This window comes from Helianthus annuus, chromosome 1, assembly GCF_002127325.2.
Source record: "Helianthus annuus cultivar XRQ/B chromosome 1, HanXRQr2.0-SUNRISE, whole genome shotgun sequence".
NCBI classification, from domain to species: Eukaryota; Viridiplantae; Streptophyta; class Magnoliopsida; order Asterales; family Asteraceae; genus Helianthus; species Helianthus annuus.
The window spans coordinates 55,999,992-56,024,608 of record NC_035433.2 but is presented as its reverse complement, the minus strand read 5'-3'; the positions used below and the strand labels follow the sequence as shown (position 1 = coordinate 56,024,608).

The 24,617-nt window shown below is 35.7% G+C and overlaps 1 protein-coding gene across 1 annotated transcript; it reads right to left on the bottom strand.

Annotated features, from left to right (window-relative positions):
• Positions 1–280: 280 nt before the first annotated feature.
• On the bottom strand, positions 281–3,636 carry LOC110878756 (60S ribosomal protein L13a-4). The gene is made up of 10 exons (XM_035979630.1): positions 3,481–3,636; positions 3,248–3,318; positions 3,001–3,099; positions 2,689–2,821; positions 2,508–2,611; positions 2,353–2,410; positions 1,986–2,260; positions 1,639–1,755; positions 1,467–1,554; positions 281–587 (listed from the first exon to the last, which is right to left on the bottom strand). Exons 8-10 carry the CDS (start codon positions 1,752–1,754, stop codon positions 444–446), a joined length of 348 nt encoding a protein of 115 aa, XP_035835523.1. The 5' UTR covers position 1,755; positions 1,986–2,260; positions 2,353–2,410; positions 2,508–2,611; positions 2,689–2,821; positions 3,001–3,099; positions 3,248–3,318; positions 3,481–3,636; the 3' UTR covers positions 281–443.
• Between the last annotated feature and the right edge of the window lie 20,981 nt (positions 3,637–24,617).

Sequence of the window (24,617 nt, the reverse complement as noted above, 5' to 3'; positions counted from 1 at the left end):
TCTAGAGGGAGGAATTGAAAGTGCCAACTTTCCATTTGTTACGTTAGTCCGTGCTTTGGTCTAACCACCATTTTCATCTTCCACCTCAGCATGTGTCGTTGAGATCATCATGAGCTTTACTTGCGTGTCAAGCCAACTTTTAACACAAAAGGAAGCCACATCCATTTTTGAATCGTTACCCATACAAACTTATCTTAACCCTAACAAAACCCAACCTCTGACCCAACTCATCTTAACCATAACCAACCCATGGACATTAAAAGTCCTCCAAATAGATACATAAGCAAAACTTCATTTGGAGCTTTAATAGAAAACCAATCATGAAATAACAAAAATAAACACCAAATCAACACAAATGTATTGCAAAACTTAAATAATAAAGATAACCTGTTTTTGTCGCGATAAAAAACAAAACTTCTAGCAAGAAACTAAGTTTAAAACCTTTAGTAGGTAACCGGTGCAAGGATTTCAAGTTGAGAACAAAGTTTCTCTTCTGCAGCTTTATCGGCCTTGGCTCTAAGTTTGTTAAGCTGCTTCTTTCTTTCATACACCACTTGGGCTTTTTCCTTCCTCTTATTTTCAAGTTCCTGCAAGTAATTAACAACAATGTAGTCAAAATAAGTTACAATAAAGTTTATTGTGGTAAATTAATTAAGACCAAAAAATACAGATGGGTAATTTTGTACATATTAGTGTCATTGTATAGGCTCAGTGATATGTTAAAAACATATTAACCAATAATAACAAACAAATAAAAAAGAGAAATCACAGAATTTATTTGATGTCTAGGTTATAAAAATCTAGCTTGCAAATATATATGATCTATGGTTATCCATCATCCTATAAATGAAATTATTAAATGAAATTATAATAAGAGATAACTCGAGAACAAAAATACATATAACGTCCACCTGGACTTGCATAAAAAAGATTATCAAATAACAAACATTTTCAGATAAAGGGCTTTGCATGGTTTTAAAAAACGGCTGAGGCGCGCCTCAAGGCGAAACAGCCAAAAAACGATTCTGAGGCGCGCCTCAGGGGGTTTCTACTGTTTGTGCGCCTCAGAGGGGCTGAGGCGCTAAAAAGGCTGCGCCTCAGGGGTTTTAGATATCTGTTTTTGATGTTTTTGTGTTTTTGTGTCAATTTCAAGCAATTTCGGTCTGTTTTACGTGTGTTTTTTATTATTTTGATGAATTTGATGATGAATTTAGTTAGTATTACTATTTTTAAAAGATTTATAATATTTATATTTATTTTTTAATTCCGCCTCGGGCTTACACCTCGGTTCGCCTCGAGGCTTACGCCTCGTGAGGCGAAGTGAAAACGCCTCGAAACTCGTTTCTGTTTCTTTAAACCTTGGGGCTTTGTAATACCAAGGATTTAAAAGTTGCAATATGCTTTATACAGCATTAAATACAATATTTACCGCATTAATATAACAAAAAAATAAATAAAGTTTTTACCTTGATTGTCTCATAATGATTCCACCCAACTTCTGAAGAAAGCCGACCGAGCAAACAGTACTTGTGTCCAGCAGTTAACCTCAATACCCTACATTTTGTGTTCACAAAAATCAACACTGTGACATGTATAACACCATTTGTTGATTTAAAGCAAATCATTGTGTAAACTTACTTAAGAGCATCAGGGATGACCATTCTCTTCTTCCTGTTGTAAGGTGTAGGGACCCCTTCATAAACTTTCAACCTTGCTAGTGCAGCAGCTCCACGCTTGGTCTTGTGGGGAATCATGCTGTAATCAAAACAAAAAAATAACAATAAGTTAAAAAAAATATTCCGATTGAAAACTTGAAGCAAGTACAACACAACACAATACAAGTACATGAATTTCATTTATATATAATAACACACCGCTTAAAAGTCAAACTTTTATAGCTTATGTTGACAAAACCCGGATATCAGACTCAGGAAATAATAATCCGAAACACCAAAATACAGACAATAAATTAGTATAACAAATACCTGGATGGCAAGCAAAGGGACCAGATTTGATGACAACCAAATGAAAACAGAACCAATAAACAATTTGCAGCATTCCCAAACAACCTGCGACCATACGCTGAAGGTAATCTATCAGCTGGAAAAAAGTAGATAGCCTAACAGATAACATGAACCAGTTTCTCGAGCAGAGATGGGTGTAATAGACAATTTGATAGCCCTGTCTGGCATCAATGGCATTAAGAGTATCACTTAAGACTTCAAGTGCAGGTCCAGCTTCTGTAAATAACGCTTCCCAACTAATTAAAAACACATAGATTTATATTAGAATGTGTATCAAACTCATTAAAAAAAATGTTATAAAAATCAAGGTTAGTAGTGAGAGCCTCACCATATGCCAAGATTCATCGTTCTCTTAATGCCCATGGTTCAGGTGGTGCATTCTATAGCTGATTCTCGTGCAACATTACTTAATCTTTTAAAACCATGAAAAGACCAAAAAGCGCAATCAAACAATGAAGATCAAATGAAACAAATAAAATAGACCTTTGAGCTTCAATAATCGGTAGCCGAACAACCACAAGCTCGCAAAACAACTCAATAATTTCTTGAGCTGCCATCATTTTCTCTTCCCTTATTATATGCTCTACCTATATAAGTTACATAACTAAAGGTCAATTAATATCTTATGTACTTTTTCTAGTCCAAAGAAAAGCATGTATTATACCCGAATTCGGGCCGTAGCTTCTAGACCAGTCTCTAAAAGTTTTGCAATATCCCGCCGCATCTGTTTTATATGAATTTATATACGTTTCCTTAACAATTTTATCCGCGGTATCGTCAACTTCAAAAGCGTTTTACTGTAATCAACAATTCACAACCAAATAGTTACAATCAAACCCTAGGCCATACAATACAAATTGAATACTCCGTTAATTTCACTACCACAACAACTTTAACCTAAACATTTCACTGTCAATTAACAAACACAAGGTAAATCAAGACAAAAACACAACTAACAATATAGATAAGGTTTTACCGTTTGGAACCCTTGAAAGCCCCCTTAGTGAAGATAGAATCAAGCATCGACATCTTGATCGAAATTTAGGTACGAAATCCTGATGTTGTGGTCACGAAACTGTATGTGCAGTGGATCGAAAACATGTAACAGATTAGATAGATGATCAAAGAATACAAAATTTATTTAGAAATACGATTGACCGGAACTGTGTACAACTACTCCACTATGAATATGAATGAATGAATTATACAAGTTTATATATGACCTGGTCCAAAGTCACATGGAGAGAGAGACGACGCCGTTTTGCTTTCACGCTTTTTCTTCTTCTTTCTCTCTCTAAACACACATTATTGTCCAGAAAAGCGTTATATGCATAGATACATAAGAAATTGAACGAAATCATGGATGAATGATAGAAGAATAATAAGAAATTGAACGAAATCATCGATGAAAGATACAAGAAATCATAGGAAAATAACAATAGATTCATTCACTTACCAGATGCTAATGAAATCGAAAGAGATGGTGGTAGATTTGCTTGTCGGCGATGAACAAAATTAGGGTTTTGTAAGCTTGAATGATGAAAGCGTGAAGGAGAAGAATGATGTGTTTGAGTGATTTAGGCTAATTAGATAGTTTTTATACCAGGGTCCAAAAAACGGGTATGGATATACAACACGCGGATCCCGTGTAAAAATAAAAGGATTCCCACATTTTCCCGCCAAAATCAAGTGAGGTTGCACCACAACACGACACGTGTCCCACATCTTGTTTATTTATTATATATATAGATTATATATACATCCTCGTACCAACATCATAACTTAACACTTGCTTACTTATATCTGATCCCATAATCATCTACACTGAACCACCAATACAAAAATGTCGATCCAAGATAATAATACCCCACACGCCATAGAGATCACTGATGAAGATGATGAATCATCGGTAATCAACTCGATTACCATTAATGCTACCGCGGAACCATCATCAACCGCCAGGATCCCTAGAGTTCCGACAATGGTGAAAGATAAACAAGACCACGAGAAATACTATGTTCCAAACGTTGTCTCCATTGGTCCTTACCATCATGGGAACCCAAAACTTGAGTTTGTCGAGAACCTAAAGCCGGTTTTTACGATGAAACTCGTTTCAAACAATGAAGAAACCCTAAGGGTTTTGTACAGAAACCTTAGTGAACATACTATGGTACAAGATTTAAGAAACTATTATGAAACAAACTCTACAAATGAGTTTGAAAATAAGGTATTCATTCAGATGATGTTATTAGATGCATGTTTTATATTATATTACCTTCTCTTCATCTTTGGCCAACCCGAAAATCGTCAAGAGTTGAAGAACTGTTAGACGTACAAGAATACATATATGTTCAGCATTATATGTATACAAAATAGATAAGCTAGATATAGTTATTATTATTTTTATTATTTATAACATAGGGCGGTTACAAAACAATTATAAAACCCTATGTATGTACGTATATATACATCTGTATCACCAAATCTGTAATTTATCAATTCATTCTATGAACATTATCGTTTAGGCCATCTGCAGAATTTCATTTACTTATTCGAAAGATTTCCAACAAAGTGGTATCAGAGCCACAACATTCGATCCAAGAAATCTATTCACGTTATCTGTTTTAATTCATCGTCGAATTCAAGATCATGAATCAAAGGCAAGGAATACAAACACAAATCCCCAAACTGAATGGACAGAATTATTATCATTGGCACATTCAAATGAAAGTATTGCTTGAATCACAGGAATTGTGGACGGTTGTCGATGAAGGGTATCAAGAACTGGGACCGAATCCGTCGGAAGAAAGATCCGCTGCATACCGGGAGTCAATTAAAAAGGACAAACGGGCCCTGCATATCATATTTCAATCAGTAATCGACACAGTGTTTGAAAGGATTTCACAGGCAAGTTCGGCGAAAGAGGCATGGATTATTCTTCATAAATCATACAGGGGAGAAACACGCGTAAAAACTGTAAGACTTCAATCCCTCCGATGTGAATTTGATTCGTTAAACATGAAAGATGGAGAATCTGTTGAGGAATACTTCAACAGAACGATCCATTTAGTAAACCAATTACGAATGAATGAAGAAAAATTAGATGAACAGAGGGTTGTAGAAAAAATCTTACGTAGTTTGACTAGGAATTATGAATCGGTTGTTATAACCATCGAAGAAACAAAAAATCTCGCAGAAGTATCCACCGAAGAACTAATGGGGATACTTCAATCACATGAATTAAGATTGAAAAGATACGAAGATAATCCTGTTGAACATGCGTTTCAAGTAACAAATGTAAGCCAAGATAGATCTAGACAATCATTTAAGAACGATTCCACAGGAAGGGGACGAAACAAATATAAGGGCAAGAATTTCAATATGAATTCAATAAGATGCTTCAATTGTCATAAACTTGGACATACGGCCAAGTTTTGCCAACAAAAAGATGAACGCGAAAGAGCGGATAATGCATTAATTCATACAGAAGATGATGTCGATGAACAAGATGACACTATGTTCATGATTTTTAACATGGAGGAGACAGTCAAAAGTGACTGTTGGTATCTTGACAGTGGCTGCAGTAACCACATGAGTGGTAACCGAGAACTCTTCTCTCACCTCGATGAATCTTTAAAAAAGGAGGTGAGAACAGGAGATGATAAACGGTTGGAAGTATTAGGCAGCGGAAATATCTCTATTACGATTAGAGGAAGAGAAAGGAAGATACCAGATGTATTTTATGTAAAGGGGTTGAAACATAACCTGTTAAGCGTAGGGCAACTCGTAGGGAAAGGATATGAAGTTGCGTTTAAGGGAGATAGATGCGTTATCAAAGATCCAAATGATGAATTTCTTGGTATTGTTAAGATGACCAACAATAAGATGTTCCCATTACATCCTGAAAGCGATCTGACATATGCCATGAATATGACTACCTGTGATTCCTCACGTCTATGGCACAGACGCTATGGGCATGTGAACATGGATACTTTGATTGACATGAAAAACAAGGATTTAGTACTTGGACTACCAAAGATAAAGAAGGATGACAGTATATGCGAAGGTTGCATATCTGGAAAACATGCCAGGAAACCATTTCACAAAAAAATGGTCTGGCAAGCTACTGAACCATTACAATTAGTTCATTCTGACATATGTGGTCCAATGAGAACAGAATCCATCGGTGGATGTAGATATTTCATCACATTTATCGATGATTACACTAGAAAAACATGGGTGTATTTTCTCAAATTTAAATCCGAGGCACTATATCACTTCAAGAATTTTAGAGTTTTGAATGAGAAGCAGTCAAATCATGTAATCAAAACCTTAAGGACGGATCGCGGAGGAGAATATTGTAGCAAATCATTTCAGGAATATCTGAGACTTAATGGGATTCGACATCAGCTTACTAACAGCTATACTCCTCAACAAAATGGAGTAGCTGAACGGAAGAATAGGACTTTAATGGAACTAAGTAGAAGCATGATGAACATTAAGCAATTACCTAACTGTTATTGGGCAGAAGCGGTAGCATGCACTACTTACATCTTAAATCGAACAATTACGAAGACCAGACCGAACATCACTCCTTTCGAAGCCTGGAATGGACAGAAACCAAATGTAGAACATTTGAGAGTATTTGGTTGTCTAGCTTATGCTCTTGTACCCAAACAACACAGGGACAAGTTATCCAACAAAACAATAAAAACTATATTTGTTGGATATAGTGAAGCTAGCAAGGGTTATAAGCTATATAACCCCCAAACTAACAAGATCATCATTAGTCGTGATGTGATCTTTGATGAAAATAAGAGATGGGTTTTCGAAGGTGAAGGTTCAAATGCACCGCTTATCATTACTGATGGAGAGGAGATACAAATTCAACATGATGAAGAGAATAACCAAGAACAGGAAATTGATAACCACACAACAGATAATGTAAACGGAGAACCAAATCAAGAAACTCCCACTAATGATCAACAAGTTTGCAGTGACTCGGGGACGTATGAAGCACAACAACAAAGTGCTGATCAAGATCAACAAAACAGTGGTGACACTTCATCTGCAGATTCAGAAAACGAAGTCATTAAAACCAAAAGCATTAGGAATGTATATCGCAATACAAGAAAACTAACGAATGCAGAGGTATTACAGAAGTACAACCAAAATCAAGTGGTGAATTTTGTTCTCTATGCAAGTACAGATCCGACAAGTTATGAAGAAGCAAGTAAAGATGCAAAATGGATAGCAGCAATGGACAGGGAAATGGACTCCATTAATAAAAATCACACTTGCGTACTAGTAGATCCACCAAAACATCAGAAGCCAATAGGAGTAAAGTGGATTTATAAAACTAAATATGATGAAAAGGGAAATGCAGACAAATACAAAGCCAGACTAGTAGTAAAAGGATACAGGCAGAAATATGGAATAGATTATCAGGAGGTGTTTGCACCCGTAATAAGATTCGAAACAGTTCGAATAGTGCTAGCTCTAGCTGCTCATTATGGTTGGTATCTTCATCAAATGGATGTTAAGACAGCTTTCCTAAATGGAAAACTGAATGAACAAGTCTACATAGAACAACCTCAAGGTTACATTAAACAAGGAGAAGAACAAAAGGTATGTCATCTTCAGCGAGCTCTCTATGGTTTAAAACAAGCACCAAGAGCATGGTACAGTCGTATAGACTCATACTTCTTACAACATAATTTTAAGAAAAGTGCATATGAGCATACTTTATATATAAAAGACACTAACAAAGGGAAGTTAGTGATATGCTTATATGTCGACGATTTAATTATTGCAAGTAATTCCATGCACTTAATTACGAGATTCAAAGAGTCAATGAATAAGGAGTTTGAAATGACTGATATGGGAAGATTACATTACTTCTTGGGCATGGAAGTACTTTATGAAGACGGAAATATCATACTGTCCCAAAGGAAGTATATGAAAAACTTATTAGATAAATATAAAATGACACAATGTAATACGGTATCTACACCTATGGAGTATGGGTTGAAATTATCAAAGGATGACCCAGAAGAGTTTGTAGACGAAGGTGTGTATCGAAGCCTAGTAGGAAGTCTGATGTATCTTACCAACACAAGACCGGACATCATGTTTGCAGTCAGCAAAATTAGCAGATTTATGGAAAACCCGAGGAAGAATCACTGGGAAGCAGCTAAACGAATACTTAGATACATCAAAGGAACTCAAAATCAAGGAATTACATACTCCAAAGGAGGAAAGAAAGTTCTTGTAGGTTTTAGTGATAGTGACTATGCGGGAGATATGGATGATAGCAAGAGCACATCCGGATATATATTTCATTTAGGTTCAGGTCCCATCTCATGGCAATCAAAGAAACAAAAGGTAGTGGCTTTATCATCAACAGAGGCAGAATACATGGCCTTATCATTAGCTGGCTGTCAGGCTCTATGGATCAAGGGAATTTTAGATGATCTGCAAGAAAATAACGTTTCCTCAATTCCTTTATACTGTGATAATAAATCTACAATATGTTTAGCAAGGGATCCAGTTTATCATGGAAAGAGCAAACATATAAGAGTTAAGTATCACTTTATCAGAGATCTAGTCAAGAAAGGAGAACTAAACGTCATTTTTTGTGCAACGAAAGATCAGATTGCTGATATTATGACGAAAGCATTACAACCAAAAGACTTCATTAGACTTAAGGAGCTTCTTCGCATGTCACCTGAAGTAATCTAGCTTACGGGAGGGGTTAGACGTACAAGAATACATATATGTTCAGCATTATATGTATACAAAATAGATAAGCTAGATATAGTTATTATTATTTTTATTATTTATAACATAGGGCGGTTACAAAACAATTATAAAACCCTATGTATGTACGTATATATACATCTGTATCACCAAATCTGTAATTTATCAATTCATTCTATGAACATTATCGTTTAGGCCATCTGCAGAATTTCGTTTACTTATTCGAAAGATTTCCAACAAGAACAACTATGATGCATTTGTCTATCAAGATATGTTTCTTCTTGAAAATCAAATACCATTTGTTGTTCTAACAAAAGTGATGAATCTGTTACATATCGATTGTAATAAGATTAAACCCTTTATATATGATAATATTTTGGCAACCCAGAGGCCAAAGACATGGTGGTTTAGATCAATGTTTTGTACAAGAAATCATCCGGTTTATCAAGAACAGTTAAGAGAGATGATTGATGTTGAACAGCCAGATCATCTTCTGGATCTACTACATCGTAGTCTTACAGAAAAAAGGTTACCAGAAGTTAATGATTGGTCTCAAAGTAACAAGTGCAGGTATGGTGTTTGTTTGTTCGGTTTTCGGGTCATTCGGGTTGGGATTATATTCAGTGGTAACCGAAAACCGAACCAAATTCAGTAAGGTCAAACCGAACTGACTACATTCGGTCTGGTTTTCGGTTTCAAGTGAATAAACCTATTAACTTCTTTTACTTTATTCATTATTTTTATTTTTTATAACATTTTTAGCATTACTTGTTTTGGGTTGTGCTAAATAAGATTGGGCTAAATGACATATTTTAAATAACCTCTATTCGTTATATGGGTTATTTGATTTATTTTGTAAAACCAAAAAATGCACTTGTACTTCAGTTTTATTGGTTTCAAATCCAATACTGAACACCCCTAAGTGCAGGTGCACTTTTCGGAATGTTACCGAGCTCAAGAATTTAGGGATTCATTTCAAGCCGAGTAGCACAATGTCTCTCGCTCACATTGAGTTCCGAAAATCCAAGTGGTGGTTTTCAGCGGATGTTAATCTCCCTCCAATAACCGTCAATGATTCCACAAAGCCGATGTTGTTAAACTTGATAGCCTATGAAACATGCTCGTCACGTGATGATGCTGCATATGATGCATGGGTTACCTCATACGTATGTCTTCTCGACACTCTCATCGATCACCCAGAAGACGTTACAAGTCTTCGCAAAGCCGGGGTGCTTGAAAATTGTCTAGGGAGCGATGAAGAGGTCGCAACATTGTTCAATCAAATAGGAACTGATTTAGTGCCAAACCATTTGGCATATTTGGAAGCTAAAAACAGTATCCAAATGCACTATGAAAACCCAAGGAATATATACTTTTCTCAACTTAAGCAGGAGTATTTTAAGAGCCCATGGTCATCACTTGCACTTGTTGGAGCTTTGTTGGTTATTGCTCTTAATGGTGTTCAAACATTCTTCACTATTTGGCCATCAAAGGACGAATGTGACAGTCTTTGCGCGATGTTGAAGAAGAACCATCACCACTAAAGATCGAACAATCAATGGTTATTCTTATCATCATACGTTTGATTTTCATTTTAGTGAAGAACATGTATGTGTAATGTGACATTTTGGTGGTCAGTGTTAAAAGGATATTAGTAGTAGTATCATAAGTTATGTTGTGATTGGTATGACCTAAAAGTCTTCTTGCTTTACTCACTTTCCGTTTCTTTTGACTAGTTTTTATGGAATATGCCAATATGGCATGCAAGTTAAGTAGCTTTTTTCTAGAAAGTATCCCTATGATTGCTCACTTTAGTGATATGTGATTTCAAGAGAAGTAGTATTATATAGAATATAGTTTCATATTCATACATCAATAAAAACTATACGCAGCTGTTTGGAAGCATCTGAATGGTTAAGTGCTGAACCACTAACAGGTCTCTGAACCATTAAGTGCTGAACCAGTAAGAGCTCTGAACCATTAAGAGCCTGTATAATGCTTAACCGTTCAGAAGCAAATGTCTGACCAATTCAGATTAGAGGTCTTAACCATTCAGCTCTGTACAAATCTTAACCATTCAGAGGCAAATGTCTGAACCATTCAGACATCTGCTCGTGAAACAAACAGTCTGAACCATTAAGTGTTCAACCAGTAAGAAGTCAGAATCATTAAGAGCCTCATTAAGAAGTAAACAAACATCCATAAGAAAAGTAGACTAAATGTTTGTTGACAAGTACTTTTCAAGAAATTAAAAGTAGGGTCTAAGATTACTCCAAAAAAAGATGGAATGTAGTTTTGAACGAGTTTTTAGAACCCACGCATTGCGGCGAAAATGTCAAATCGGCAAAAGTAGACGTAAAACACTAAACCACACACACGTTATGAAATGTTAACTCGCCAAATTAAGATTAAACGTAAAACACTATTGCGAAAAATAATAGCTAACTCGAAATGATAACAAAACCAAAGTAATAGATAAATAGAATAATATATATAACGAAGTAGGCGTAGGCGCCTGGTCAACCCTTTGAGTTCTCCCCGTCAAGAAATGACAAAATAATTAATCTATGCGTAAAAACTATACACGTATACAATAACTAATCTAGTATTAGAACCCGGGCATTGCGGCAATAACTTTAAACCGAACATATATAAATACACAAAAAAAAACCTGTGCGTTACGGATGAGTCGTTAAACCAACGAAAAACAGACAAGAAAGATTTTAACCATGCACCTCTAGAATAGAGAGGAGGGCACATTGAGGCTAAACAAATACAAATTTTACATGTAAAATTGCAGAAAAGTTCAAATACTGGAAAGTTTTTTTATAAAAAAAAAAAATCTTCTATGTAAACCCAAGCGTTATAGCAAGGACTTTCATAACATTCGAAAGCTTATGTAATATGGTTAAGCGTCTTGTGACGGAACCGTCAAACTAAATAAAAAATTAAACGTTAAAACGTTAAACCATGCGCATTATCAAAAGAAATTTATAATACAAAAAAATACAACATAAAATAAAAATATTTTATACTTGAATTTGTAAATTTAATAAATAAAATGGATCATTAGCGTTTAAATAATTTAATAAAACACTATCGTTCGTAATGAATTTAAACCAGTCATAACATAAGAAAAATGAAAATGAATAGTGCTTTATGAGGAGGGTTCAAATTTGATAAAGAGTTAAATGCCTACTTGGTCCTTCACAGCTAGAAAACTAGGTTTTTCCGACCGCAATTTTGGTCGCAAACCGGTCGCAATTGCCCTGTTGCGACCGTTTTCCGACCGGAACTACAATCGGAAAAACACCCGTCGCAATTGCTCTATTCCGACTAAGTTGCGACTGCTGCTATCTTTTGCGATCCGGGTTTTGCGACTTTAATAATGGTCACAAATATTGCGACTGTTCCTGGTTTTGTGGGACTTCGGTTGCGACGGTCTTGACGTGACCGTATTCCGACCGCATGCCTTTTACAAACTGCGATCGTTTTCCGACCGCCTGTCTTTTACAAACTGCGACCGTTTTCCGACCGCCTGTCTTTTGAAAAATTGCGACCATTTTTGCGGTCGCAATTTCTATTTATTTTTTAAAAATTATTTTTATCCATTTTCTATTTTAACCTGCATATAATGTCAATTTTAAATTTTACATATTATCAAATTTTCACAATTATATAAAACATCCCACTTGAAACATCAAATACCAAAGTTATCATAACAAAATACATATTCAAAACAAAGTGTTTATACGTTTTGAAACCTAAGTCGATGATTATACGTTTTGAAACCTAGCTTTTAGCATCGCTTCAATGTTTGCTATCCTTTCATTCATAGCCTCTTTCTCCGCCTTATCTTTCTCTTTTTCCACCACCAATCCCGCAATAATCACGTTCAACCTTTCGATCTAATAAAACCAATGCAAAGTGAAATATTAATGGCCAACATTATCACAATTTATACAATTTATGAAACTTATTAGCTGCTTATACAATTACAGAATAAAGAGAAAAAATCAGTTTGACTTCTAAGGTCAAATAGCCTATTTTCAATAATATACATACAAAAGTTAATATATTATTGACTGAGAAGTGGTTGCATGAAAAAATAATGTCAATATTTGAGTTTAAACATGTTTGAACCAAACAACTTAAAAGAATAAACATACCTCTTGGTCTTGTTTGCCATGATGCTGAACGTTAAAATCATTCTTAAGATTGCTTAACCCATATACTTTACCTCTCTTCTTTCCCCCGGAAGCTCGGTACCACAATTCTTTGTCAAGTTCTCGGTGTTGGCTATTTTCCTCCCCATACTTCTCCAAAAGATATCCCTCATATTTTAACTACAAATACAACCTAATTTAACATACTTTGCAGTACCGAACCAATAATATAGATACAATAAAATTGTTGTGTAATTTTTTATTATTTATGAAAAAAAAACACCAGATTTTTGAAATTATAACAAAATACTTAATTATAATCTTAATTTAAAAGTGGGCATAAAACTAGTCGACTGGACCAACCGACCCACGAACCAGAAAAAAGAAACGGTGGTGGAATTTGTTACGAACCGAATCGTTACCCAATTGATCCAAAGAAAATAGATAAGAACTTGAGAGAATTTAGAGATTTTTGGAAGTGACTAATTCATTTCTTCATTCATAATTATATAACAAAACAAGAATGCCTTATATAGGCTTACAAACATGAAGGAAATGTGCAGATAACTAACTCTAATGAAAGCATGGACCTATTACTACTCCTAATTTAATGCAATAAATAGGGAATCATGGAGATGATGGAAACGTGGGATTTCGGCACGTATCATTCCCACATGCTTCAAAACGTTCTTGTCCTCAAGAACGAAATGAATTTGCCACGGTGGTCGCCATTCGAGTCGGACAATCTCATACGGAGCGGTAGCAACGGGTCGCAAACGCCACTTGAGACGCGCCACTACACGTGGTTGCAAGTCGGTTTCCCCGGTGGCTTGTACATTTGGTGATCCTCTCTTAATTTTCCAAACAAAATGGTTGAGCATTCTCTTGTCAAAATCCTCTCCTTCAAGATGGACGATTATCTTTTCCAAAGCATGTGTAGCCTTCTGGTTAAACACACAAGTAAGGGCAGCAACTGTGGGTTTGACCGATGTTGATATCATGCAAATTGGTGGATAAAAAAGGGTTGGTTTTGCTAAAGACGATGTCGATTTTCGGGCTGATGTCGATATAGCAACATGTACGGATTTAGGAACCGGTACAAGTGAGGGTGTTTGGGCGGTTTTTAGTGGTGAGGCAGATGGTGTTGCGGCGGAAACTGGTGGTGGCACGAGAGCGGTAACTGGTGGTGTTGTTATTGCGGAAACGGGTGATGGTGGTTCGTGAGCGGAAGCTGGAGGTGGTGTTTTAAGAATATCGATCATCCTTTGAAGACTTAAGTGGATTTGATCCAACAACTCTTCATAGGTTAGATTTTGAGCAGCCATAGGTCCGAAGGGGATCACGACGGCTCTGATACCAATTGTTTAAACACAGGCACACATCAGAATTTTAAGCACAGGCATTATGTACAGCCGTTCCATGAATTTAAAAGCGGGCGTACCTTGATTGATCGATTGGTTCTCAGTTCCATGAATTAACTTATTTACTTTGAATTTGAAGCACATGCATCATGTACAGCAGTGTCTATTGGTTCTTTAAATTGATTATGCTGGTTTTTAAATGTTTTATTTAAAATCAGCATTGTTATGACATTATAATAGTTATTAATAAAGCTTATTTAATTTCTAGCTATATCTTAGTCAAAGATTTCCTGTTAAATTAAGGTAAAGATGCTTGGCTTCTCATCAGGTATATCTTGGGTTTAACCGTTAACCAAATCGAACAGGTTCGTGGGTCGGTTGGCCCAGCCGACTAGTTTTATGGTTTGAAGCCAGTTTTAGGGAATCTAGTTTGAAGCCAACCGGAGCCTCGATACCAGTTTGAACCCACTCAAACCGAGCTTGAACCAGTTAAAACATGGCTTCAAATCGGTCAAACCCGACTATTTCCCCTTACAAAACAAATTGGAACTCGAATCACATTCAGTAAGTCAGGTTTCACTTTCTTTGACCAAACCCACCCCAGTTTCAACCCAGACCAGTTTAGGCCAAAACCCCAATTTTTTCACCAGAAAGTTCTCTAGTTAATTTTACAACTATTAATTTATCCTTAGACAGTAGTTATAACTGTTGGAATATTCGTTTGGCATCAAATGTTTTTTATTATTAAAACACTACTATAAGTGAAATTATGTATACAACTAATTTAAATATGAACAAAACCCTACATCAAGTAAGAAACTTACCAAAGTCTCATGTGCCCTATCGTCAACCCATGCCGATTTTTTTTCTTGTACATTCCCTTCTAATTCAACGCCCTCCAAATCAACGTTCTCAACTACCGAACTGCTACAATCAAGATCTTATTTTTTACCAAAGCAACCTCAACTTGTCCATGTTCGTCAAAAGCATGCCGGATCTAACAGAAAACAAATAAAAAATTAAGAATTTGCATGATTACTAACAGAAAACAAATAAAAAATTAAGAATTTTTTCTAACTTACAAATTGTTACAACAATACTTTTCTTCAATTTTCGTAAATCTTCAATGTGTAGAACCCTTGAGCATATTACACGAAAGAATGTGCAAAGCTCTATTATCGATTCCCATATTTGCTTTGGTAACATCCCTCGTAAGACGATAGGCAACAATCGTTGCATGAACACGTGACAATCATGACTTTTAAAGTTGTAGAAGGTGTCATCCTTTAGGTTCACACATCCCCCTATATTTGAAGCATAGCCGTCTGGGAACTTTACTTGCTTCAACCATTTACATACTTCATTTACCTCCTTTTTGGTTAAGGTGTATGCTGCTTTTGGTTTTAAAATTTTATTATTATTTCCACTTGAAACATGCAACGATGGTCGATTGCAAAACTGTTCCACATCCTTCCTTGCCTTGACGTTATCTTTTGTTTTAGAAGTATCCATAACCATTTGAAATAGATTCTCAAAAACATTCTTCTCGATATGCATTACATCAAGGTTGTCTCGAATTAACAACATGGGCCAATATTCAAGCTCCCAGAAAATGCTTTTCTTTACCCAATTATGAGTTTTACCAAATTTTGGATCTTTATGCTTTGGGTGCGTTACACTTTCATAAACAACTTTTATGTTAGAAACTTGTTCTAAGATGTAACACCCCGAAAATATAAATCCTTATATTAGAAAAATTCAAAGGGTTAATAAACAAGAATTTACAAACTAGGAACTTAACCTAGCTAAGTTCAAGTCTTGAAATAATTCACAATAGGGTTAAAACACATAAACTCAAAAATAAAACAAAGTTGAGGGTCTAAACTTGGCAAAACACAAACTAAGTTACTAATAGTAACAAAAATAAACCAAACATCCCAAATTTGGGAGTCTGGTCGATCAAGAACAAGCAGGGGAGAGCTCCCCACTTTCAAACCCTAAAATCCACAAATCCCTTAAATTGAAGGTGCAAATCCTAACCAAAATGAAATCCGAGCTTAGAATTGTGATCCTCATCGCAAGAGGATTAAGAGGTATGTAAAATTTGATGAGAATTCTCTACTTGAAATCCTCGTGAATTTAAGCAATCTGAAATTTGTTGATGCATGAAAGTAATTTAGTTAGATTAATGATGATATAGTGTCTAGGAGTAAAACCTAGACAACTACATGTGAATTTATGCCCAAATTCAGGAAATTCCATGAATCCATGGAAGCTAGGTTATGGGTTTTATAAGATGATGATGAACACTAGGACTTTGAATAATATTCTAGTATAATTTCATTATAGGAAGTAATTCCTGTGATATTGATGCTAAGTTGTGTGCAAGGTTTACTAATTAAAGTGAAAATTTGAGGTTTAATTGCAAGTCATGAACTTGGAGATGATTGTAGGAAAATCTGACCCGTTAGGTGTTTGTTGAAATGCCTAAGTGAGGATTTGTATGTTAAATTTGATGGAAACCCAGATTTTGATCATGTTTCATAAACGATGTGAATATGGTCATGAAAAGAATTCTAAACAAGTTAAAAACTGAATTTTCTAGGCAAAGAGTCCGGATCATCAAGCGGACAAGCCGGAGGGAATTCACGGGAAAAAGGCGTGCTCTAAAGGTATGAAATTTATTGTTTCATTACATTATACTTATTGTTAAGTTTTATTCCATTATTCAAACATGATGACCGAGAATTACCTTTATGTTATGAACTCGACTAAAAGTCTTAAACAAGTAATAAACATGGAAATTGGATGTCCGTAAGGTGCTTTATTTAGTACCCAAACGGGTCAAAACAAGTCTTGTATATAACATGAAGTTATACATCTTTACATAAAGCATGGTTATAATTATTGTCTAAGTTGTAAGTTGGACGCGCTAAACTTGTTGCGAAGTTAAACTCTTCATACAGGAGTTAAGAATCTGAATGGGTAAGCATGTTTAAGTAGTATAGTTGATAAATATGAAGTCTTGGATCTAAACATGTGTTTGACGGCGTAAGCGATTCCTCATGGGAAAGCGAAACATGATGGCGAGTAATAATTCCAAACATGGGTAATTAACCTTGGGTAGGTGATAAACTTGTTCAAGGTTAATTCCATGCAAAACGGAACTAGAATGTCTAAGATCACAAAGCAAGAAAACATGTGCAGAGTCTACTGTAAGTTACGGTGATACCGTAACTTATGGTAGCCAATAAAATGCTACGGTGGGATACTTCTGCTTTACGGCAGAACAATAAACTTCCAGGTGCCACCGTAACTTACGGTGACTACCGTAAGTTACGGTAGCCCCCAGTTCCAAGTGCTGAAATTCATAATTCTTGATTTTCCCTAATTGGTTTTAACACACCTTTTCATCTATTTTATTGGTCAAGGACCATAATACTAACATTGCATTAAAGTGCTCAGTTTTCAGGTTTTCTAGCAGAAGGGTGATGATCAAGCATATGCATCCGAACCGAACACTTTAACAAACGCTTCCGCACATTATCTTTAGTTCTAAAAACTATGTAAACATTGTAGTTATCGTTTGATGATGGTTTCGTAAGAACAATACTTATATGTAGTGTCTAGTTATGGTTTAAAATATTAAAAGTTTTTGTACACTCAAATTTTTGGTATCAAATGCATGTTCTTATGTCATAAATCTAGTAATATAAACTGGGTGTTACAAGTTGGTAATCAGAGCTCAAGGTTGTCAATAAGTGTTCGGTTCAAGCTTGATCAAGTACCCGGTAAGAATTATTGTGCAAGTAAATTTTGATAAAATGGAAAAAAATCACGAACAAATATGCATGGAAAAGAGTGTGTAAACACACTCAAACATAAGAAAAGCATGAAACAAGAACGATAGAATCAAGAGTGTGTAAACGCACTCAAACACAAGAAAAGCATGAAACAAGAACGATAGAATCAAGAGTGTGTAAACGCACTCAAACACAAGAAAGGCATGAAACAAGAATGATTGAGTCTAGTCATGAATTTGATTAAATCAAAACAAGTAAAACATGTGTTACAAATGGAATGTTTAACAATATATGTAAACATTTCAGTATTAAAGATGACGGATGGAGGTGATGACGATGCGGTGCCAAGAGTCACCGAACAAATGAGGATAGCGATTGCCGAAGAGGTTGGAAAGGCGATCGAAAACAGTTTGTCAAACTTCATTGATAAAATTCAAAACACGGTTTTATCAGTAGTAGAAGAGAGAATCAAGAAGCTAGAGGATAATTCAAATCTAGCAAAGGAAAAATCTGGAGGACGAAAGCCTTGTTCATACAAGGAATTCATGGCTTGTAAACCACCCATATATAACGGGGAGGTTGATCCAATTGTGTGCCAACGATGGATAGGCGATATCGAAGGAGTATTCAAGAGAACTCATTGCGATGAAAATGACTACGTAGCTTATGGTACGGGTCAATTAAGAGGTCAAGCAAAAGACTGGTGGGATAATAAAAAGAAGGAGATGGGGAGTGAAGCGGCTAAGACCATGAAATGGGAGGAGTTTAAGATGCCATTTCTTAAACACCATAGTCCCAAAGCGGTCATAAACAAGATCAAGGAAGAGTTCATGCAACTCAGACACAAAGGTGAATCCATAGACAAGATCACGGGGATGTTTTTGGACAAGATGAAGTTCTGCGATGATTTGATAACGAATGAAGAGCATGTAGGACCGTTTTGAGACCTGACGAGTCGTTCAGAAGAGTGCTTAGACAGAATCAGAGGCGGAATTCATTGATTCGGTCTTCGTAAAGCTTGATTTCACTACTTAACGTCTCCTTTATTGATTATCTGACAAATATACAAGATTCGGAGACAAACAGGCAGGGCTTCGCCATTTCACACACACAAACTGTTACAAGATCCGCTCCAAGTGACCCCCTATATATAGACACTATGGTTCGCTTATATGGACATGTCCATATAAGCGGACCACTCATTATGTCACAAAAACGAACCACCTAAGTGACATATGAGCGAACCTATGAATAAAGTGACTAATAAGCGGACCACTCTATATACCCTATAAGCGAACCTACCAAATACAAGATTTCTCGTTTTCCGTTCACAATACAATCTGCCCTACCCTAAAACTCGAACGAAGATGTAGTCGACAGACAACTGCACCAACAGACTCCCCCTTGAATGTTGACGGAATCTTCAGTTAGAGTCTTCAATCATTCACAGCTCTTCAATCTTGTTCGATCTTCTTCAGGAACTCTGCCTGGAATCATATCTTTTTCAGGAACTACATCCTGGAATCATGTGCCTGGATCTTTCTCTGGCTCTAACTTTCATCAGACTCTCCCTATCAACGAGCTGGGATCGCTGTCTGGCATTTGTTATCACCATTGAAATCAAATCCTGGCTTTATCAGTTTAAGCTCTCCTCAGGTTCTGCTATACCTCCTGGCTTTCCGTAGTAACAGGATCAGAAACCTGCAAAACTCAACCACTCTATTACAAACCAAAATAATTGTGATTCAACTTAATGAATCAACTAATCATTTGATACTTTTTACAATTAAACACTGATCACAAATTTGAAACATTCCAATTTCTGATTCAACCTAATGAATCATTTTAAACATTTCAAATCACTTAACCAACCTGTCTGTTCATCAAGTTTAGCCTTTGAGATTTTAAATGTCAGATTGTCATCATCAGTTGTCGAAAATCTTTTTGGATTTTTCACAATATGAAATATAAAGCAAAAACAGCAACTAAAATACAGAACAAACATATTTTTGTGAGTTTGTGCAAGAGGATTATATCATTTTTAAAACATATCACAAGCACCGTTAAGCTTCTAATCGTTTTAAGTTCTAAACGATTCACGTAGATTGACGATATAGTTGTCCTCTTAAATTTCCATACAATTTTCAATCTATTCAGGATACTATTTAAGTGTTTTATTAACTTAGTTCAATTCATGTGTCCCACCTCTTGAATATACTCCCGTATCCAGAATCCCAATATTCAGTCTTACAGGCAAGAATACTACAATGATATCTGTACATAAATTAGGGGTTAAATGCGAGAACTGAGTGATCTCAGGTCAGAACTTCCGTTCAGCAGAGAGATATCACCTTCAATTTAGCAGTGTGTCCCCTTTAGAGGATCTTTTCAGCTACAACAGATGATTATCAATTTTATTGTCTAATCAGCTGAGGGCTTTATGCTATGTTTCAAGCATTTTGGATAAAGTATTAGCCAAGGACTAGGTCAGAACTACCGTTCAGCAGAAGTCCCGGAATAACACCCCAGACATAATAGAGTATAAACACCTAGTATATCAGAATACGAGACCTTTCAAACGAGATTTCAGGGGTTACCTATATATCCAAGTATGTTCCCCACAAATTTCACAAGTTTGAAATTTTAGGTTTATATCCCGAATAAATCTACTAAATGTATGAAAACCTATCGTCACATCATCAGTGAGACCGTTTAACACATTTGACATTACATTTCTTTAGCGTGCTATGATAGTCCAACTGATTTACGATCATTTCCTCTTATTTTGCAACAAAAACTCATTCATTTTTGCAATTTTTCAATGTTTTTGACATTTTCAAATTTTCTAATTTTTTTAAAATTTTACTCCCCCTAAAATCAAAATATGTTTCAATTTTGATTTTCTGGGAAAATTTGAAACAAACTGTACAAACATGACAACACGATGAGAATCACTTCAATTCTCCATCCACTTGGCATAAACAATCAGAACTCCCCCTCACAACAAACTATTTTCCCATTGTGATCTCAAAACACTTAAGTTTGTTTTAATCAAAATGGTATTTCCAGAAAATATAAGTTTGTTTACCAAACATTTTCGGTACGGGGTTACTTCATCATCTTGTTTTTCGATCAGATGTAGGAAAATCCAAGTACAAGTTAATGTCCTTGATTTACCATTTGCAGTTCAGAATCCTCTGTACCACTTGCAAAACATAAACTCGTCTAATACCTCTTGTAAGAAAAAACACATATAAACCTTTTTACTGTTTGTATGATTGACATTACCGAATAGAATTAGAGAAAGATGTCGATTCATGATCCACGATACCATCTTGGGATCTCCGGCAAGTCAGGGTTTTTTCATTTGAAAAGATTCACCCAAGCCTGACCAGCCTTGGGTGATTTTGAATTCTTATTCAACAATGGTGGAAAATTTGCATCATCCATTGTTAAACTAGAACTCTCCTTTTTTACCTCAACCAATGGCTCCTCTGGCTTTGACAAAACAAAATCATTGCTTGCAGGTGGCTTGTCTGACTTTGACACATCAGATTCATCGCCGACCATTTTCTTCTTCTTCTCATTCTGTTCTGTCCTAAGATTTGTATCTAATGAATTTGTCTTGCCAGACTTTTCAATTGAAGGAGTCGATTCATCAGAACTCTTATTTTTCCCAACGGATGAACCCGAGGACAAAATCCTTTCGAGATACTCTCTCGCCTTCTTCCTCTTCTTCCTCAGTCTGTCTTTCTGCCCCTGTGAAAGTTTAACTTTCTTTTCCTGAATTGACCGTTCTTGAACTTTAGGTTTCAGAACCTTCTGTTCCTGGGGCTTGACTTTGACTGGAATCTTTGCCGATTTCTGAGAATTAGCCCTCAATCTTTCATTCGATCTCCTTGGGCAATCTCGGGCAACGTGACCTTTGATGTTGCAGTTAAAGCACCTCCTGGTCTCATAACTCCAATACTGGCAGTTAACAGCAATGTGTCCGTGATATCCGCAGCTGTAACACACTCTGTTATCGTACCAATCACCATTTTGAGTCCAAACGCTCAGATCAAAGCATTGTTTGGCTTGGTGATATTCCTTTCTCAAATTTGCTGAATTTGGCTTTGAAGCACTGTGGTCCGACCTGCATCACTTATTACCAACATTTTTTGAGTTTTCATTTTTTACTTTTTGTAATTTTTCATTTCGATTGGATGCTCGATCTGATGAACTTTTATTAACTTTTTGTTTCTGTTCCACTTTCTTCTTCAAAGGTTTTTGCTTAGAGCATTCTCCCTTTTCAGTCGATTGCAGAACAGTTTTCTGAAATTTTTCTTTTGATTTCAAAAATAATTTTTGTTTTTTAGATTTTTTATTTTCAACATCAGATTTCACACCACAATCTTTAACTTTGACATTATCAAAGTTTGTGACATTGCCACTTATTGGAACAGAATTGATCGGTTTTGGACAGGGGATATTCAAACACTCAGAGGTTGTCACAAAACCTTTCAATTTCTTTTCAAGTTCCTCAATTTTGTTCCTCGAATCCTCAGCTTCACTTTCAAGCCGAGATATTCTCTCAAAATGAGTCTTGATTGTTTCTTCATTCTCATGCTTCAAATTTTCAAGAACAGATTTTTCATTTTTCAAAACTTGTATCTGTTCCTGAAATTTTGATTCATTCGCTTTCAGATTCTTGTTTTCAAGCTTAATCCAGAAATCCAAATCTTCTGAAAATTTCTGTTTACTTTCAAGCTCTTTTTCCAACTCTTTGATTTTCTTTTGAGCACGTTCACCTTCTTTTTCCAAATTTATAATTTTCTGAAGATGAGAATTCATCAATTTTTGCTTCTCAATGTTATTTTGACTAAAAACATTTCTCTCATCTTCAAGAATTTTCATTTGGTTTTGAAATTCTTTTTCACTTCTTGATTTTTCCATTTCAAAATCCTTAATTTTTCCTTCAAAAACTTTTGCTTTTTCTTTCAACTTTTTGTTTTCAAATGTCAAACTGTTCATGTTACTTAACAGTTTGTCATTTTCAGCTTTCAACTTCTCACAATTTTCCTTCAAAATAAGAATCTGCTTTTCATCAGTTTGTTTTTCTTCTTTCAACTTCTTGTTTTCTGATGTCAAACTTTCCGCATCCTTCCAGAATTTGTCATTTTCAGTCTTGAAGCTGTCACATTTTGAGCACACTGATGCAGAACTTGAAGAGTCATTCTTCACAGATTCTTCAATCTTTGATTCTTGATCTTTTACCGTCTTATATGTTCCTGCACCAAAAAGTTTTACAAAATTAAAAGGATTCATACTTTCATCAATATAACATTTCCTTTTAATATCATATTTCAGAATCCTCTTTGTTGCAAGACATATCCGAACTCTTTTATCGATTTCTGTAATCACATCTAATTCCAATTCTTGTAAATTCTTTCCTATCTCATTCAAAAATTCCCTTCTTTTCTTTTCTTCCTTACGACATTCTGCATAAACCTCATTAAAGAACTGATGTGGATTAAGCTCTTGGAAAAAATCTTTTCCTTTTAGCTCAACCATGAATTCATCCCATTTAGCAGGTAATGCAGTTGTCAATTTCAATATATGTTCATCAGTTGACATTCTAATACCCGTTCTCCACAAATTGTCCGTTAGAATTTTAAATCTTGCTTCCATCTCATTCAATGTTTCATCCTTTTGACATATGAAAAGTTCAAAACTTTTAACCCAAATGTCCGTACTCACATTCCTATAATTGTTATCCACAGTTCTCATATACCAATTATTCAAGCTTTCAAGCTTATTATTTTCTTGTTCATCAAAAATCATTTCTGTCATCGTTCGAATAAACTTGACAAATCTTTGTTCTTAAAAGCGAAACTGATCAAAACCACAAAAGCGGACCAACTTGTGTTCGAATAAGCGAACCCGAAACAAACACACAAGCGAACCACAAAGTGTTATTTGGAGCGGACTGAGATGATCAAATAAGCGGACCCAGAGTGTACTCTGGAGCGAACCAAAATGTACTTATGAGCGAACCACACAACAATTTGGAGCGAACCAGGTTCAATTCTGTGCAAATGAGCGAACTAGAATATGACCAGAAAAGCGGACCTATCAAATGTACATACGAGCGGGTCTCTTTTCGAACATGATTAGACCCATTTTTAGTCCGTATTTCAGTCCGAAACTTTCAAGGGTTTGTCTATGTCCTATAATGTACAATCTGTGAAATTTTTATCCAATTTCAACCGTTAAAACTCCCTGAACTGATAAAAGAAGGTGTAGAAGTCAGAATTTTCGAGCGAAAACGAGCTAAATGGTAAGAACTCTTCTTCCTGAGCTCTGATACCACTTGTAGGACCGTTTTGAGACCTGACGAGTCGTTCAGAATAGTGCTTAGACAGAATCGGAGGCGGAATTCATTGATTCGGTCTTCGTAAAGCTTGATTTCACTACTTAACGTCTCCTTTATTGATTATCTGACAAATATACAAGATTCGGATA

Bases quoted from the DNA above. Each gene is read 5' to 3' on its own strand.
- LOC110878756 (XM_035979630.1), bottom strand. From the start codon at position 1,754: ATGATTCCCCACAAGACCAAGCGTGGAGCTGCTGCACTAGCAAGGTTG. The intron at 1,555-1,638 runs GTAAGTTTACAC...CACAAAATGTAG, and splicing joins GTCATCCCTGATGCTCTTAA to GGTATTGAGGTTAACTGCTG. The intron at 588-1,466 runs GTAAAAACTTTA...AATTACTTGCAG, and splicing joins ATCATTATGAGACAATCAAG to GAACTTGAAAATAAGAGGAA.